This window comes from Nanorana parkeri, unplaced genomic scaffold, assembly GCF_000935625.1.
Source record: "Nanorana parkeri isolate BGI_ZX_2015 unplaced genomic scaffold, ASM93562v1 scaffold53, whole genome shotgun sequence".
In the NCBI taxonomy this organism is placed as follows: Eukaryota; Metazoa; Chordata; class Amphibia; order Anura; family Dicroglossidae; genus Nanorana; species Nanorana parkeri.
Window position 1 is genome coordinate 1,154,879 of NW_017306321.1, and position 19,760 is coordinate 1,174,638.

The 19,760-nt window shown below is 40.4% G+C and overlaps 1 protein-coding gene across 1 annotated transcript in view; it reads left to right on the forward strand.

Annotated features, from left to right (window-relative positions):
- KLHL29 (kelch like family member 29) overlaps window positions 1-19,760 on the forward strand; it is a 459,910-nt gene that overhangs the window by 358,531 nt on the left and 81,619 nt on the right. The window contains exons 6-7 of the mRNA XM_018575346.1: window positions 8,456-8,654; window positions 13,199-13,381. Coding sequence (XP_018430848.1) covers window positions 8,456-8,654; window positions 13,199-13,381 — 382 coding nt within the window. The remainder of the gene's footprint in view (window positions 1-8,455; window positions 8,655-13,198; window positions 13,382-19,760) is intronic.

Below are 19,760 nucleotides of genomic sequence, written 5' to 3' on the forward strand. Positions count from 1 at the left end.
TTAGATTAATTTGCATCTTGTTGTAGCTATTATTGTTCAATTGGATACTAAGGGGATTGTGCGGAATAATGAACGAGAGCAGGAGATATATTATGAAGGAAAACTTATTCCGGAAAGGTTGATACAGCAGTTGATGTGGAATTCAAAGAACGCCGTTGTAGTTTTTGTATGTTATATATTTTAGTCATTTTCTTATGGAGAATTCATGGTGGATAAAGTCCAAGAGGTCTAGCAATTAGTTTAACTTAGCAATGCTTTGTCTAAAAATAAATCTTTGTTTATCCCATGCGCAGTTGTGAAGTAGGGTATTGGGAGGAGGAGGGCTAAGAAAGACACCAACTCAGACAAAGACTTCAGAAGTTGTTGAATTATATTTACGGCAGATCTCAAAACAGCAGACATCATCTAGGTTAGCTGGGACTGGGAGTGTACTTCACAAAAGCTGAGGAACATTTTGCAGTCAGCCGTAGGCTAAGTTGCATATTTAAAAAGCAGCAGTATGGCCTTACCACGTCATACCCCATGGCTTCTTACAGATACACCTCCAGCATTCTACCCTAGCCCTCTATCTGTCACAGGTCACTCTGGTTCTTTGAGTATAGCTGAAAACCTGCCTAGCAGGAGCTTTAATTAACCTGCTTGGAATAAACACTGCTCCGAACTATCACAGCCAACCTCACATTGCTCCCATTTAGCATAGCACACCCAGTGTTTCTCCCCTGACACCTTCAGACCCCACATATGACCCCAGGCTCCTACCAAGACCTTCCTCTGCCAATTATATGCTTTGATTTGCTCCCATGAAACTGGGAATCCTTTGCTGGTCTACTTCTCAGGTCTACTGTCATAGAGGTCTTCTTACCTCTGCAATGTAACTGACCTGGCACTTACCAGAAAGGCTAGTGTGCTTATTCTTCAAGGACACCAGGACCACACCATGACACACATGACAAAATATGACTGCAATTTTAAATACCAGTATGGTCTCTATCTTAGTAATGCTTTGATTCAGTTACTGAGGAGGCTATTATTGTTTTTTTTACTATGCATTTAATAAACCTCCTTTTATAGAAGCACCCTGCTGTATTTTCATGGGTTTGAAAGCTGCTTCTGTGTTTAATTAATGCAGCCCATAAAAAAATAATCTCACATACATGGATGAAGACCTAGCCAGAGCACACACGTCCATTTACCATCTGTAGGAAAAGAAAATGTGATGAACATGTGTATGCTCAAGAGCTTATGAAAGGATCAACATCAAGCTTACATTTGTGAGGCCAATTAACCACAGGAATGAGCAGTAAGCAAGACATTCCATCATATAAGACTGTTGGAGCACATAGACAAAATATACTGTATACATGTATGTATGTATGTATGTATGTATGTATGTATTTGTAGTTATTTCCATGTCTGTGTCCCTGCTGCAAATTTTCCCTCACTTCCTGCCTGGTGAAACCCTTGTCACCATGACTGCAAATGAGGGCAAGAACTTCTTAAAGAGAAACTCTAGGCATACATTTAAATACATAGTTGAAAATGCAGCAAGAGGTGTTTAAAGGACTTAAAGTTTGTCTTGTAAAAAATAGCTGTTTTATATTCTCATCAAAAAGAAAAAAACAGCAGCATAACATTTGAAAAAATGGTGATGTTTTGAGCCCACACTAGCTCACATGTTTAAATACCCCCCATAATCAACCACAAACTGCCACATGGATAAATAATGAACCAATCAAAAACAACAAATAAGAGAACTGATAAGGAACTGCAAATAAATAAAAGAAAGTCGAGCCTCCAAAAAATGGAGGAAGAGTTGGACCTGATGGGGAACTTCCTACAAAATGTAAATATCACGCTATCACTTATATTAATAGCATCATAACCCCATCCACTAAACACAGCAGCCCCATTGGCGAACATTATCATTGAGTATCACATGACCCAAAGGCTACACCATTCAGGGGGTAACCAGATTTTAATCAAGGACCTTAAATGCTCAACAAATGGGCAATACCCTGCAGGCTCTACACAGCAGACCTTACTGTAGATTGAGAGGGCCTTGCTTCAGATCTGGTTCCCCTGTGTGGTTTGGACTTTTGGATCATGTGACACTTGATAATGTTCTCCATTGTGGCTGCTGTGTTGAGTGGGTGGGGTTATAATGCTTTTCTAAGGGATGGGGTGATATTCACATTTTATAAGAGGTTCCTCATCAAGTCCTCTTTCTTGTTGTTTGATTGAATTTATGGATATGGTAGTTTGTCATTGCCTTATGGTGGTATTCAAAAATGTGTTGGTGTTTGGAGTTTGGCTTCAAAAAGAGCTAGGGTGGGCTTGAAATGCCACCATTTTTTCTGATTTTATGCTGCTGCCTTTTACATGAGGAAATAAAAGAGTTTTTCTTATGAAGTATTTTGAAGCCCTTGGTGGTGGACACCCTTTGCTGCAATGTGTTTTAGTTATACCTGTGGATCCTGATGGGTTGGTGTCTACAGCAAAAGCCACTTTGTTGAGATTGATTGGTGTTCACTTGATACATTCATATCTGAAATGCATATAAGGGAGCTGTTTTACCTGTCAATTGATTTGTATTTCTGTCTATTCAGTTCTGAGATTTGCACAGCTCTGCCACACCACGCCGCCTTGTTTGGCAGGGAAGAGACTCTCTCTTCTCCCTGCTCGCCAGCCTGTGACTGAGCAGTGAAATGAGAAGCAGCAAACTGATGAGCTCATCTCTCTGCAACTGCTCTCTCCCTCCTCCTATCATCATGCTGCTTGCATTGCAGCACAACTGATTGGCTCCTTGTGCAGTTTTCACTTCTCTATAGTACAGTGGATTGCAAAAGGCTGTTAGCTAATCAAATTCAGCTATTTACACTACATGCATTTAAGAAATACATTTAAGGATGCATTAATTAACACAAATTGGTGGTGGGGGCAAGATGGACCTTCTAATCAGAGAAGGTTAGTGTAGACTTTGTTTTAATCCAGTGTAGTGAAGGTTCCAGGGGCTTAGGAATGCAGTGTTCATATCGTAGATTAAACATTTTTTTTCTGTCATTTGGCTATTTTTCTGACGAAAACGAAATACTAGAGCAGTTAAAGGACAACTATGACTTAAGGGCAAATAAAAATACCCCTTACCTTGATTGTAGTAGCATTGTTCCTTTTTTCTAAATTCGCAGCACATCACAGATAAAACCCTCAAAACCTGTAGTAAATGGCCGTCTTCAACCCTGCTCCAAGCTCCTTTCCTCTTAGGGGAAGTTAACATTTTTTTCAAATGATCTCATTGCTGTGGCCGCGCTTCCTCTCATCGTGCACTGCTGTGTTTTGTCAGCTCGTGCACGCTGGCATTTGTGAGCGGGAGGCGGAGTCTGAAGTGAGAAGGCAGCAGCAAGAGACGGACTCAGCCTTCCTGCACATTCAGTGCTCTTTCCCCTCTCTCATCAGCGATCCCCAGTAATTACGATGTCAGCATAACACAGGGGGAGAGAGAGAGGATAAAGAGCCATCCCTCTCTCCATCATTTACCAGAAATGGGCAAGTCCATATATGGTGAATGATGTCACTGGGTATCCCTGCAGACTGGCAAGCATCCGATCAGCAGGGATCCCCAGTGACATCATTCATCATATATGGACTTGCCCATATGTGGTAAATGATGAAGAGAGAGAGAAGGCTCCTTCCCCTCTCTCTCTCTCCCTGCCCTGTGTGACGCTGACATCCTCAATTCACTGGGGATCGCTGATGAGAGAGGGGAAGGAGCGCTCTCTCTCTCTCTTCAGCATTTACTACAAATGGGCAAGTCCATATATGGTGAATGATGTCACTGGGGATCCCTGCAGACTGGCAAGCATCCGATCTGCAGGGATCTCCAGTGACATAATTTACCATATATAGACTTTCCCATTTGTAGTAAATGCTGAAGAGAGAGAGAGGGCTCCTCCCCCTCTGTCATCAGTGATCCACGATCATTTTAGTATGTCAGTGTCACACAGGGCAGGGAGAGAGAGAGAGGGGGGAAGGAGCCCGGCTGGCACACGGGGACGTGCAGGTAAGGAGAGAGCTGCGGCGCATGTCCATATATTCGTGGACGCGCAGCAGCTCTCAAGAATCACTGTCAGTCACAGTGAGGAAGATCAGTGGGGAGGATCCCGTCAGATACGTCGGGATGTCTCCTCATTGCGACGCTTAGCCCCGCCCACCACCTTAAATAAGGGTTTACAGCCTTACTGTGCATTTTGGCTAATTAGAGTAAATTCCATAATTTACTTATTTAGCCTAAGGAATGCATTCATAAAGAAAAGATAGAACCCCATAGTTCTCCTTTAAAGGGTTGAAAATGATGACGAAAATTTGGAGAATTTTCGTCGACAAATGAAGTGTAAATCAGATGGATGATTGCATGACAACTTCCGGTTTCCTGAGCTCTTCCTCTTCCAGGCAGTAGGCAGACGTCCTCTAGATATAAGCATAACCCATGAGTATGGGTTTTATTATACTGTGGCTGTACTAGCTCTAGCTGCAGAAACTTTTTGTGGTGTTGAGTGACTTAAAGGAGAACTATGAGGATGAGTGAAAATCACTCATCCTCATAGTTCAAGCCGACGTGTGACAATGAAAGTGTCACACGTCGGCTCAATAGAGAACGGGAAGTGAGATAACACATACCGTCGCTCGCTCACTTCTCAATCCTCTCTCTGCAGAGAGCCGTGACTGTCACTCATGGCTCCCCGTAGGTATCCCCTCCCCTGTCCGATCCTCCAGCGCTGACTGGAGGAATGGATGGGGGCGGGCACATCTGGCTCTGCCTCTAGATAGGCAGAGCCCGCTGTCATTCATGCAGCTGTGTGGATCTCAACAGCATTGTCCGGATCCATCCCGGCTGCGGCGGTCTCAGTATACTGTGAACTGTAGCTCGCGATATACTGAGCTTTGGGTCATGGGAGGACACTTGTATATGTCCTCCCGTGACCCTTAAGAGAACTATGGGGAAAAACACTTACCCCATAGTTCTCTTTTAACAAAAGTTAATTGAGAAATTGACTTTTGTCAAACAGACAAAAGCTGATATGAGGAAGATTTGTGCAGATTCACTGGAGGCGCCAAGTGTTGGATTGTTCACAGACATTGACACATTATAGACATATTGCAAAAATTTAATTTTCGCTATTATTTTCTGTAATGTACAGACTGGTGTAGTGTGAGAAAGAATGCACAGAACAGATTACAGAGAAAGGCAATACGAGTACATATTTTACAACACAGTATACTTGTTTATCAACTGTTTATCAACTTTCTCTCAGAATTGACAAAATTGGTAAATATCCCACAAAAAAGAGACCAGTAAACTAACAGTGAGATACATAATGTTGCTATGGGAATAGTAAATAGCAGTAACAAGTGTTCTTAGTCTCTGTTCTCAGTGGGATATTTACCGTATATTTTCCATAAGACGCACCGGACCATAGGACGCAGGGAGGTCCCGTGGCTTCTGTCACAGCTTCTGTGACAGAAGCTGAGACAGAAGATGCAGTTAGTGACCGCTGAGATAGGTGGCGCTGTGATTACAGCGCCACGGTCTCAGTGATCACACAGAGCAGATGAAAAACGTCCGTACTTCGTCTGCTCTATGGTGATCTCGATCTCTATGGTGATCATTAGATCACTCGTATTAAACGAGCAGTGGCTCCTACTGTACATTTAGCTCAGTAATGGCGTTAAAGTCTATAAAGTTTCAAGTTTTTTTTTGTATATATATATAAAGTTACACGTCTGTTTGTAAAAAAAAGTAATATCCTTGTTTGTTCATGAAACCTGGTATTAATTTTAAGATAAATGAAGACGTTCTACATCACAATGTCTAAATCTGAGGCTGTTTTGCATATTCAAACCTTAATACCATAAGTAATAACTGGCTAATAGAGGTTTACTCCAGGAATATATCATGAAATTAATTTGGAAATTCTAGAGAATTGCTTATACAGTATAATGCATTACATTAACAATAAACCTTTTAGATTTTAGTCGACTAAAATCGACTGGAATTTTCATGGACTACAACTAGACTAAAACTAAAATTATTCAGATGATTGAAATACGACTAAACATAAAAATTAATTTTTGTCCAAAGACTGAAATTAAATTTGCTGTCAAAATTAACACTGCAGGAAAGTATTCATGAATGGGACACAGATGCCTGCAGGTGAGCAGGAAAATATATTTTTTAAATTCTACAAAGTCTTACAGCAAGTTAACTGGGGAGAACAAATATTTGGGCACTATCATGGCAGACTTAGGTGTGATGGTCAGTGAAGTCTGGTAAAAGTTTAAACTCCCTCCCCGCATGCTTGCTTTAGGTCAGTGATCCACTAGGCAGTGAAGCTAGGATAACCTACATCTTAAAAAAAAAAAAGCATGCTTGAATTGGGAGCTCCAATATTTGAATCCACAAAATATATATGATTTATTGTTAACATAGGTATCTGTAGATTGTCTTTATAATAATATGAACCTTTACACACTAGGATTTTCACTGAGAGTAAATATTGTAAAACAATAAGGCTCCATGCATCGCTCAATAATGTTATTTTTTTTATTTTTTCCACAAAATGTTATTGTTTTCAAATATTCAGGTGGTGGGGGTCCTCTCCGCACACCTTACAGCAGTCCTGGCCAAATAAGAACGGTGGTGCTCGCAATGACTATCACGGATGGCACCGCGCAAAATACGAAGTAAAAGAAACAGGTCACCAGCACTCGTTTAGAATAAATATGTCCTTTTTTAATGGACAATTGTGTCACTACAATCAACAGAGCTCTGTTGATTGTAGTGACACAATTGTCCATTAAAAAAGGACATATTTATTCTAAACGAGTGCTGGTGACCTGTTTCTTTTACATTGTTTTCAAATAGACATTACAATAAAACAGAAAACATACTTAAATACCTTTGAAAGTATAGACAAAGTAATCAGAAAATGTTGTGGAGATTACATATGGTACAATATAATATTTAGGAATGAACAACCGAGTAGGACCATTGGCTACATGGATCACAATCAATGTAAACCACTAATAGAGTAAACCACTGAACCACTAATAGAGGGCACCTCAGTGATCTGTAGACATGTGCGATTCGTTTCGTTCCGAATCGAAATTCGGATGTATCCGAATTCCGAATTACAGACATAACGAATGCAAACGAATCCGAATTTCCATTTCTGAAATTCGGTAGCGTTAGTACGAACGTTCGTTTCGTTTTCTGTTCTTATTCGTTTCTTATTCGTTTCGTTCGTTGGAGCAAAGTGACATTAGAGAAGGAGAAAAATATTTTTCCCCCTTCAAATGTCACTTTGCTGCAAACGAACGAACGAAACGAATACGAAACGAATAAGAACAGAAAACGAAACGAACGTTCGTACTAACGCTACCGAATTTCTTCCGAATTTACTTTCACACCCGAATCCTGAAAAACGAAATAACACAAATCCGAATTTAAAACGAAACGAAACTAAACAAATTTTTTGGCAGTGCACATGTCTAGTGATCTGACTCTGGAGTTCTAAGCCCCATTGGTGAGCAAAAACAGGGATATATGTGCTAGGATTGCCCAGTTGGAGCCGTAGGCAATATGTAGAGTGAAGTCAGGAAAAGGGGGATAGAGTATTACATAGGTTTAAACTGTAATAGGGCTGGTAGGCACTTAACCCATTTTGCAGAAGATTCCATCAATTCTGTAGATTGGCTGGGTCAAAGTTTTCCCATTTCTTTAATAAATGTCGATGTGAAACTTCAATAATGTTATTTTAATGGGTTTTCAGAAGCTGGGAGCTGAGAAAGAGCACACGGATGACTACACTGTAGCATTGATGCTCCATTTTTGTTCAGTCAGTGGTCTGGTCTAGGGAGGTGACCACGCTTTATCACCTGCCCATTATAGAGAAAAATAGCTTACCCAACTGGCTATTCAGTGTGGCAGGGGTGAGTGGCTGAGCAGAATCAAAAATATGTTGGAAGGCAGAAGACTTCCTGTATTTATGTATTTTAAGTGTGCATTTTACTGCTTGCCTGGAGAGAAATTTTTTTGGAAGTGCTAATTTGGACTGAAATCAAGCAAGATTCCACCTCTGACAACCAAAATGCATGCTCTTTTATGCTTTGTCTTGAAGATCATATATAACACTATTCACATTCCCTGTTCTGTTGCTTTTCATTGAACCTACTGTTGAAACTGAATGTAATTGCAGCTGTAATGTGAATTGCGCAAGAGCCTGTCCCCTTTGAATACATGTTGGTAAACCTGCTGTGCGGTTCTCACTTTCACCGTCCATTCAAATTTAGAATCCTTTGTACCTTAACAAATTCTTTGTCGCAGGATGAAAATGGGAAAAGGAGCTGCTATCTCTGATAAAGTTTAACACACTGTGCGCTTTGTGTCCTCATTTTGCAGCATTCCGCCGAATTGTTGGCCGTGGTCCGTCTACCCTTCATCCATCCAAGTTATCTACTCAACGTGGTTGACAATGAGGAGTTGATAAAGTCATCAGAGGCTTGTCGAGATCTAGTCAATGAAGCAAAGCGGTATCACATGCTCCCACATGCCCGTCAGGAAATGCAGACTCCACGCACAAGGCCAAGACTTTCAGCAGGTACAAGAGGTGGTGCTGGGACAGATCATAAATGGTGGTGCAGGTACAAGAGGTGGTGTTAGGACAGATCATAATTGGTGGTGCAGGTACAAGAGGTGGTGCTGGGACAGATCATAATTGGTGGTGCAGGTACAAGAGGTGGTGTTGGGACAGGTCATAATTGGAGGTGCAGGTACAAGAGGTGGTGCTGGGACAGATCATAATTGGTGGTGCACGTACAAGAGGTGGTGCTGGGACAGATCATAATTGGTGATCTGTTGGGGAGTATGATAAAGCGTACGCAAGACTTGCCCACTGAATTGTGAGAGTGGTTGAATGGGCAGACGCAATTGGACTGACCTCAGGGTTATGGTACATATAGGTTCACTGAAGAAGTTTTAGGGGGGTAGAGTAAGAAGCAGGATTCTGGCACCTGCTTTTTGGTAAAGAGAACAATGGTCATCAAGACAAGTTTTTATTACCTGCCCAGTTGTAGGACCACCATAGTTCTACATGGCTCAAGCAGATATGAGATTGTCTCTAAATCCAGCCAACTGTCAGCCCGTCTCTATAAGTACCCTAAAAAGGTGTTTTTGGACCACACATTTGTACTCCATACTCTACTATGGAACACTCTTCAAACTTGCATGCAATCTAATGGATATCTTTTTAAAATATTTTTTTACATTTGTTTAGTTTTTATTTTAAAAAAAGTTCACGTATGCCTGTAAAAGCACATAACATTGAACTGATCCAAGACTTCAGATTGACATTTAGGGTTCATGATAAAATTTGCCCCCATTAAACCAAAATTGCAACCAGCAGGTTTTTGTTTTCGATAGTAGACAAAGGTTAAAAGTGCTTTCAGATATTGTTTATAGTTTTTTTTTGTTTTTTTTAGAAGTTTCCCCCTTAACATACTGGACCACTTACAGGGTTCCAGACAGCAATGCGACTTGACAGAGGTCCTGACCATTCCAATTCTTTCACAAACACAATTAACCTTTTTCCTTGAGTCCCACTCTCCTAAGTGGTAATCTGAATAAGTCCAGCTAAAAAATACATTATCTTTTCTTGATAGACACTGTATAATTTTCAACCAATGATCAGCAGACCATGGCACCTTAAAGGAGAATTATGGGGGAAAGTTAAATACACTCATTCCCATAATTAGAGCCAACATGTGACACTGCAGCTGTCACACGTTGGCTCTATTGATTGGTAACTGAGCGATCCCATACCGCCGATCACTCAGTTCCTGACCTTCTTCCTGCACAGAGTGGTGAATGTCAATCATTGCTCCCGCAGGTATTCCCCCCTCCCCTCTCCGTTCCTCCAGTGCCGACTAGAGGAATGGACGGGTAAGGGGGCAAGCACAGCTAGCACTGCCTCCAGAGAGGCAGAGCCAGCTGTCAATCAGGCGGTGGGGGTGATTCCCAACAATATTGTCAGGATTGTCCCAGCTGCACTGTCAGCTTATAGCGGACAATAGCCAGCTATATGCTGTGCTTTGGGTCACAGGAGGACATAGTAAATGCCTAGTATATGCCTTTCTGTGGCCCTATAGAGAACTATGGAAAAACAAAAGGTTGGGCCATATTTCTCTTTTATTGTCCCCTGAGCCATAATGATTGTGACTGGCTTTGACCAAAGTACTAACAATGCACAAGTGGGTGGCACTAGTCTAAGTTAAAGGGTAAAACTATGATCTTTAGTAGCTAACATTTAGATACAGCTCAGCAGAGACATGGCAGACCTTTTGTGACTATTAAAATATTCGTAAACCCAATCACTAAAATTTCATATAAACTTTAAAATATTAATGTGAGTTTGAAAATAATTTTCAATATTTTAAACTCTACATCTTTCATTCCATATATGTTTGCACCATGTCCGGACCAGATCTGGAGCAGATCTGCAGACGCTGTGTAGTGCGTTTTTGATGCTTTATTTGATGCGTTCCGGTGCATTTTTTCTTTTTTTAGCTTAAAATGTGCTTTTAGCTGCAGTCCAGTACGTTTGCATGTGTATTTGATGCATTTACATGCGTTCCAATTCATTCCAGACCAGAGAAAATTTGTATTTTTTTGTCTGGACCGGAATGGACAGCGCCAGTGTGAACAGAGCCCAGAAAAAAACTGTTCTGGTCCGGACATGGTGTGAACAAGCCTTAAAATAACTCCTGGTAATTCTATTATGAAGGTCATTGTAAAAGCACTTCCTGTTATAGGGTGACAACACCATGTCCCTGCCTCCTCGTTCCTGCACAGTCATCGTGTCCCATGGGCTTGTGATGGAGACTAAATTACACAGGCATGGTCCATTGTTGTCATCATTAGGAAACCCACCCAGAGAAATGCCATGCAGCCATTGCTGTAGAGTGCATGTAGACAGGAAGATGCTGCAGGAAATATCACTGGCACACAACTAAAGGATGCACAAAGGTGAAAATAAGTGTTTTATTACAAATATTTGCAATATTTTCTGTTCAGTACAACTACATCCTATGGGTTCTGAGAAAAATTAAACTGCCCCGTTGAGTCCTGTATTAAAAATTACCACTAGCATATGACATGTTATTGTGTCATTCCAGAAGCCATGTATAGATAAGCTATCTGCTATGCTGCACCCAAATCTGTCCAAAATTCACACATTTGTCATAACTTCTGCCTGTTAAGATGCCAACACCATGTCTTGAAAGCGTCAGTTTTTTGGCTTCTTTTTTTGTGAGGCTGCAGTAATGACTTTACTGATTTATGACTTCTTTCCTGAGGCTAGAAACTGGCCTAATCTATAGTAGCCTAGAAAGGCTGCTAAATATATGTCATGATTAGTAAAAGAGATCCATGGAATCAATCATTTTAAGGTCTTCTCTTAAGCTTTTTTAACTGTGGACCTGAATTTACATTATAATTCATTCATTAGTTTGCCTTGTATCTATTAGAAAGAGAACCAAGAAACTGAAAATCCAGATTTATTATTATATTTATATCATTATTAGACAAATTACCATAAAAAGAAAGAGTCAGCTTTCCCAAATATAGGATTTCAGATCTTGATAGATGCTGCTGACTCAGAGTTTAAACACCCACTGGTTCATTTTATCCCTTGGCCACATGCCACAGCCATTAAAAAAAGGTATCATACTATCTATTTAAGCTTTCTTATATGGTGAATTCGGAATGCCAATTCAGTTAATGAATTGGAAAGTTTGAGACTCCAACCGAAGGGTAGCGTTACTTAAAATGACAGGATCTCCCTACTGGAGTCTCAGAGGACACTGAAACTGAAATATAAGAGGTCTATTTATAAAGTAGTGGATGCTGCTCACTTATACATTGCATTAGGTGACTCTAAACTCAGGAGTTGAATCTTAAAAATACTTTCAGGTACTTTAAAGTGACATTAAAGGCAATTTTTTTTCCACCCCCCAATGCTAATGTAAGGACTTACCTGAAATGATGCCTCTACTTGTAGAGCAAGTGAGAGGGTGACAACACAGGAGCACAACAGGTAGACAAGGACAGAGCATTGTCACACTATAACAGGAAGTACCTGAACAAGGACCTTTATGGCAGGATCACCAGGTATTAGTTTAGTGAAAGCTTCAGATTTTATTAATAATGGAAAAAAAAGACTTTTGAAATTACATTTAGCATATTAATGCGTGTGTGACTTTTTTATCGAGGTAATTTTTTATTCGTGAAGAACACAGTTCTTCAAGAGTTTTAAGTTTCATACAACAGGAAAAGAAAACATAAAACAACAGGAATCTAGCTATGCATTCCTATGCTGTTGGTTTTTTTTAAATTATTATTCTGACGACAGCAACTGTCACCTCCCTGAAATGAGAAGGGCACCTCCCTGGAATTGCTTTTTTTCAGGTTGGGATCCCTGTGACAGGTCAGGGCTGTTTTGGCAGCAAAAGGGGGACCTACTCAATATTAGGCGGGTGGTCATAATGTAATGGCTGATTGGTGTATCTCTCCCATAAACAGGAACATCAAAATGCTTTGCATGACTAAGGCAGGAGGTCTGGGGGATGGCCACTTAGCCACCCAAACCAGATTTTCTCACATTTTTGAGAGCTTTCTCTACATGTAAAGTTCAATCTTTCCAAAAGCAACATCAAGTCTTTAGGATTTGGGCTTACAAACAATTTAATTGATTGTCCATGCCCTTTAGATTTACCAACCACCATGTAGTTCAAGAGTCTTCCTGATCTAATGTAAACACACTGGTGGAAATTTATCAAAAACTGAGCAGACAGAATCTGAAGAAGTTGTCCAGAGTGATCAATCTGCTTCGTTCATCAGTTAAGCTTTAAACATGAAAGATAGAAGCTGATTGGTTACCATGCACAGCTACTCCAGATTCGGTCTGCTCCAGTCTTAGTAAATTGCCTCAATGTATTTTTAGGTAGACCCTCACACTGTATACTCGGTATATATAAAGGAATTTACATTGTCGTATAAGAAGCATTGGTTACTAGGTTCTTACAGTTGTCTGGCACTAGTCTATCTGCTAATTATAGTGTTTCTTCTATTCTGATTTCTTTGATGCAGGTGTAGCGGAAGTCATCGTACTGGTTGGTGGTCGGCAGATGATAGGAATGAATCAGAGAACATTAACGGCTGTGACTTGTTTAAACCCACAAATCAACAAATGGTACCCACTGGCCAGCCTTCCCTTCTACGACCGGGAATTCTTCAGCGTGGTCAGTGCAGGAGACAACATCTACCTATCAGGTAACTGGCCAAAATGTATCTCAAACATTATTTCCTGGTGTGTATAATGGAACAACTGAAATGAAAATCATTGCTTTCTAAGATAATTGCCCCAAATCATTCTTAACACATTATAAAACCTAGAAAATGAGATATCAGGCTGAAAGTAGCTGTGCCAGTACTGTAAACCAAAACTAGTGTAATTTGGCGCACCCCATACAGCTTGAGACTTCAAGTATTGGGGTGCTATAATGACTTACAGGCAGATGGTGAAGGTAAATAGTAATCAGTATAACAGAATTGTCATCGGACCACCCGCTGGTAAAATTTGAACGTCTTTATTTGTCACATTATAACGTGATTGCAATGTTTCAGGGCCACTAAGATAATCCTTCCTCCTCCTACTGCCTGATGAGTCATTACAGCACCCCAATGATTAAAGTCTTAAGCTGGATGGAGTGCAGCAGAATTCACTAGTCTTGGTTTACAGTTCTGGCACTCCTACTTTTAGCATATTACCTGATCAAGTCAAGACCAGTCGCAAGGCTAGTTAAGCAGAATTACATGTAAAACATATCCATGTATTTCTTTCCGCTACATAAAAGAATATTTATCAGCAAGTGCAAAGAAGTGACCAAACACTCTCAGCAGCTCCCATGCACCCTGCGGCAATAGTGGCCCAATAATTAAAGTCTCAAGCTGGATGGAGTGCACCAGAATACACTAGTTTTGGTTTACCGTTCTGGTACTCCTAGCATTAGCCTAGTATCTGAGCAAGTCAAGACCAGTCAAGCTAGTTTGCATTGCTGCCAATTGGTGTCAGTCTAACATGTTTAACACGGTTGGGGGGGGAGATGAAGGGTAAGTGTTTAGGCATTATAGGATTATAAGAAGCACAGGGGAGTCCTCTCCAGTGTTGTCCAATTACAAGCTGGAGTGCCTCATGAAGTTCAATAGTTGCAAGCTGTGAATAATAGTGTTACATGCTGCCTATACGGTATTTCAGGGACGAGTTAATGACAAGGTTAGTTAAACAGAATTATATATATTTTGCCATTTAAAACGTATTACATGTTTTTATTATTATGTATTTAAGCTACATGAATATTTATAAGCAGGCACAAAGAATTCATCAAACACTCTCTGCAGCCCCCATGCAGCCTGCTGCTATAGTGTCTCATATATACAGTATATGCAGCACACAATATGTTAGCTTATGCATTACTTGTTTTCTACAACACTGTGCCCATATCAATGTAATAACATTTATAAGTAGACAGGCAAGGGCTTTAGTAATATATCAGAACTGAAATGAGTTCTGGTCCAGGTGCTTATTTGACCTGTCCAATATTCCCACTGAAGGGCACTGGAAGCTTTCAAAATACAGTATGTCCTTGCATAGTCCACGGTTCCCTATAAGCTTCCAAAATATGTCCTTGCACACTCCACTTTTCACTTTAAATATCCAAATTTTCACAGTCCACTTTTACCTATAAGGTTCCATGATATGTCTTTGTACACTCCACTGTTAATTATATGCTTACATGGTATGTCCTTACACAGTCCACTGTTCATTATAAGCTTCTTTGATACGTTTCTGCTCACTCCACTGTTAATTATATGCTTACATGATATGTCCTTGCACAGTCCACTGTTCACTATAAACTTCCATGATATGTCCTTACACAGTCCACTGTTCATTATATGCTTACATGGTATGTCCTCGCATAGTCCACTGTTCCCTGTAAAATTCCATGATATGTCCTCGCACAGTCCACTGTTCACTGTAAGATTTCATGATATGTTCTTGCACAGTCCACTGTTCCCGATATGCTTCCATGAGATGTCCTTACACAGTCCACTGTTCATTATAGGCTTACATGGTATGTCCTTGCACAGTCAACTGTTCACTATTAGCTCCCATGATATGTCCTTGCACAGTCAACTGTTTCCCATAAGCATCCATGATATCTCCTTGCACAATTAACTGTTCCCTATAAGCTTCCATGATATGTGCTTTCACAGTCTACATTTCACTATAACTATCCATGATATGTCCTTGCACAATCAACTGTTCCCTATAAGCTTCCATGATATGTCCTTGCACAATCCACTGTTCCCTATAAGCTTCCATGATATGTCCTTGCACAGTCCATTGGTCCCTATATAAGCTTCCATGATATGTCAACTATTCCTTCATAATGTGATCAACCAAGCATTGCTACTGATAATCAGAAAAGCTAGGCACAAACGTATTTAGTATTTGCACAGAAGTCTACGTGTCCCATTCTGTTATAGATGCATCGTACACACAGAAATTTCCTCCAATATACTCTTTTTGGACTTTCTGTTGTATATGTAAACTTCCCTGCTGTACCTCCTCCAATATATTTATTAGTTGAGTTTTGAATTAACTGCAGTTAGGCTTTCCTACGAGTTGCCTCTCTATATGGGGTCCAGACAGGGTTGTTCTATACCTGTCATTGACTCCTTGCGTACACTGGAGAGTTACTGGAACAATGCTTTTTGGGAACAACGTATTTCCTAAATTTAATTATCGACAGGGACTTCTGCGCTCGATTAATCTAAGAAAACTGGGCGTTTCTCCTTACAGCTGCTCACTTAAATTGGCTGCATGAGCCTGCATTAATATCATTCAAACATGTGAAGCGGCGCTATCACCCAACAAGTAGACAAATATGTGCAAAAACCAAATATTATAGTCAACAATACTGCTGTGAGAGAAAAGAAAAAATAAATAAAAACATATGTATATATTGTATTTTTCAAATATTTTCAAAATTAAATCTTCTAGTCAACTGTTTGTGTAAATCACAAGGTGATAATCTAAAAAACTCCAAATGGCTAATAAAGTAGCAAACGTCCTGTGTCAGTGTGTAAAACACATAATTGAAACAAAGTGTCCAAAAAAAACAACAAGTGTTGTCTTAGTCTTTCTTTGTGTGTCACTTGCAGGTCCGTAGGGGTGCGGGTAATCATATTCATACGCCGCCGGAATGGAACATGTATGCGTCCCGGCCAGAAAACCCGCACCCCTACGGACCTGCAAATGAGGTGAGCGTAGGGGGCGTACGGCCGCGTAGCTCCATAGAGAAGGAAGGGGGCTGCGTTCTAATCACACGCAGCACCTGTCCTTCCCGGCAGCTACTTGGTACGGCCCCGCACGCAGCACGGAGCTGTACGTGCAGGCCGATTCGTGTGTGAATGAGGCCAAAAGAAAAATCATATGTATAAATAGTATTTTTCAAATATTTTCCAAATTGAATCTTCTAGTCAACTGTTTGGGTAAATCACAAGGTGATAATCTAAAAAAAACTCCAAATGACTAATAAAGTAGCAAACGTCATGTGTGAGTGTGTAAAAAACATAATTGAAAAAAAGTGTCCAAAAAAAAAAAGTGTTGTCTTAGTCTTTCTTTGTGCGTCACTCTGCCCACTCTTGTAATTTCTTGTGTGTATTTTTTGCTGAAGTGCTCATAAAAAACACCAGTGCTCTGATAACTAAGCCTCTCACCTCCGTGTTCACACCCTTGGGCCTCAAAGCGCTATTTATAGGGTAAAACTCCTTCCTCACACTATTTGAAGCTGTGATCTACCTTCCTTCAGATGAGACCAATCCTGATCTTAACGTTTTTCTCCTCTACCGACAGCCCAACTTCATCTCAAAAAGATCTCTCAAAGACAGAAGTGGAAATCATAGTGCACCCCATATGCATAAAAAGATTTTATTAAAAAAATAATACACTCACATAACGAATAAAATCGCGTATCAGAATCACATTCCTGGATGTCAGATCTGTCCTGATGAAGTCAATTAGACGTAACGTGTAGAAGCTGAGTCAGTGACTTCATCACGCCTGGAGAGAAAGAGGAGGACAGATCTGACATCCAGGAATGTGATTCTGATACGCGATTTTATTCGTTTTTATGTGAGTGTATTTTTAAAATAAAATCATTTTATACATACGGGGTGCTCTATGATTTCCACTTCTGTCTTTGAGAGATCTTTTTGAGATGAAGTTGGGCTGTCGGTAGAGGAGAAAAACGTTAAGATTAGGATTGGTCTCATCTGAAGGAAGGAAGATCACAGCTTCAAATAGTGTGAGGAAGGAGTTTTACCCTATAAATAACGCTTTGAGGCCCAAGGGTCTGAACACGAAGGTGAGAGGCTTAGTTATCAGAGCACTGGTGTTTTTTATGAGCACTTCAGCAAAAAATACACACAAGAAATTACAAGAGTGGGCAGAGACCAGCATGGAGCTGTACGTGCAGGCCGATTCATGTGTGAATGAGGCCTTTCTCTCACAATAGTATTGTTCACTATAATATTTGTTTTTTGCACATATTTGTTTACTTGTTGGGTGATAGCGCCGCTTCACATGTTTGAATGGTATTTCCTAAATTGTAGGCAGAAGAGTTGTGACTCTCCTTGTGGGAAATACTGGTAAAGATTCCTAAGAGGCCACAATCCTACACCACAGTGTTTCCTAAACTTATGGGAAGGCTGTCCTGGAAAATAAGGCTAGAGAAGTTTGTCCAGTGTCTGAGCTGTAGGGGGCATCTTAATGAGAACATTCTGTGTATCTGCCTGATACAATTGCTAGGATGTTACTGCTTCTTCACATTGCCCAGCACTGTTTGATGAATAAGCTCTGTAGAAATAACAAAGGAAATCTTCTCCTTTGCCTTGAGCGCCAAAAAGCCGGGGCCTTGATGGGCAGGCTTTTAAGTCTTCATTTTCTCATGCAGGTCAATGGGCCCAGGGGGCAGATGGTATTAAGGTGAGCCCAGTTTAAAATCTGCAGTCTTGTGCAGGCTTACTTAACAATAATTGAGATTTTTCTCTTATTTTGCTTTGATTACTTTATCTGAACCTGACACTAGCTGGAGCATCAATGACTATGCAGCAGGTCAACTGCCTAACATTACCACTACACACTCAGAATATAGGACTGTATGAGGTCAGGCAGATGACAGGCAGCACAGTATCTGACTTCAGGTGACCTCTGACCCGCTTAATGCCTCAGCAATGTCAATTCCTATATTTCTGTCCTCACATGTTCCCTGTAGGCAGTGTTCAGCATTTTAAAAGGAATACATACTAGAGTTGTTTTGGATAATGCAATCAAAGCTTACTTGCAAAAATATTTTTTATGTAGTGAGTGCTGCCTTCCATCTGCCCATCACTTCCAACAACTTCCTGGATTCCCAGTGTGCTTTGCATCTCTTTCCATGTTGCTTGATGTGATGCAATCTCCATTTCTCAAGTCGACATAGGTATGCCATCATTGCTTCTAGCAAGCAATGATGATACTGAATTGTTCAGATGTTGAGTTGTAGTTGGCTCTGTAAGAGCTGTGACACAAGGAAGTGCAATCTCAGTTTCTCAAGACTACAAGTCCCATCATTTATTGTGTAGCGCTCACCCCCTAAGGAGCCGCTGAAATAACGGGGTGATCACTAGTTGTTTAGGGTTTTCTAGTGCCCACAAAGCTGATATCCACTCTAGTAATACAATGCTAAATAACTTTTATTAAACATCTTCACATTGGGGAGAGAGGGTATAGGGATCCTAGACATCTAGGGTAGACGTAGGCCCCAGACTCACTTGTGAGAGGTGACACAAGGAAGTGCAATCTCAGTTTCTCAAGACTAAATATCCCATCATGCATTGCTTCCACCAAGCAATGATAATGTTACCTTGTACAGATGTTGAGTTGTAGTTCAGAATGTAGTTTTTGTGAGAGGTAACACAAGGAAGTGCAATCTCAGTTTCTCAAGACTAAATATCCCATCATGCATTGCTTCCACCAAGCAATGATAATGTTACCTTGTACAGATGTTGAGTTGTAGTTCAGAATGTAGTTTTTGTGAGAGGTAACACAAGGAAGTGCAATCTCAGTTTCTCAAGACTAAATATCCCATCATGCATTGCTTCCACCAAGCAATGATAATGTTGCATTGTTCTGATGTTGAGTTGTAGTTTAGAAGGCAGGAAGTGCATTTTCACAGGGTTGAGATAAATGGTGTCAGTACATTGAGGAAGTACATCCTATGGAAATCTTCAGTAAGTAAGTTTACAGTCTTCTAGATGGATTTGATTATTAGGAGTGCGATAGAACTTATGGAAATTCAATATAGAAATACAGATTTATTTGTTAGTTGACCCTTTAAAGTCTATGGTGGTATATGATCAGGAAGGCTAGTCCCAGGTTTTGTAGATAGGTTCCCTGCTTTTCAAACGTGACTCATTGTGTAATAAACTCCTTCACTTTCTATATTGCAGAATATTATCCATGAATTTATTTCCAGCGAATGTTTGTTATATATCGGAAAGCAGCCTTTAAGATGCAGAGGGTGCCAATATATATATATATATA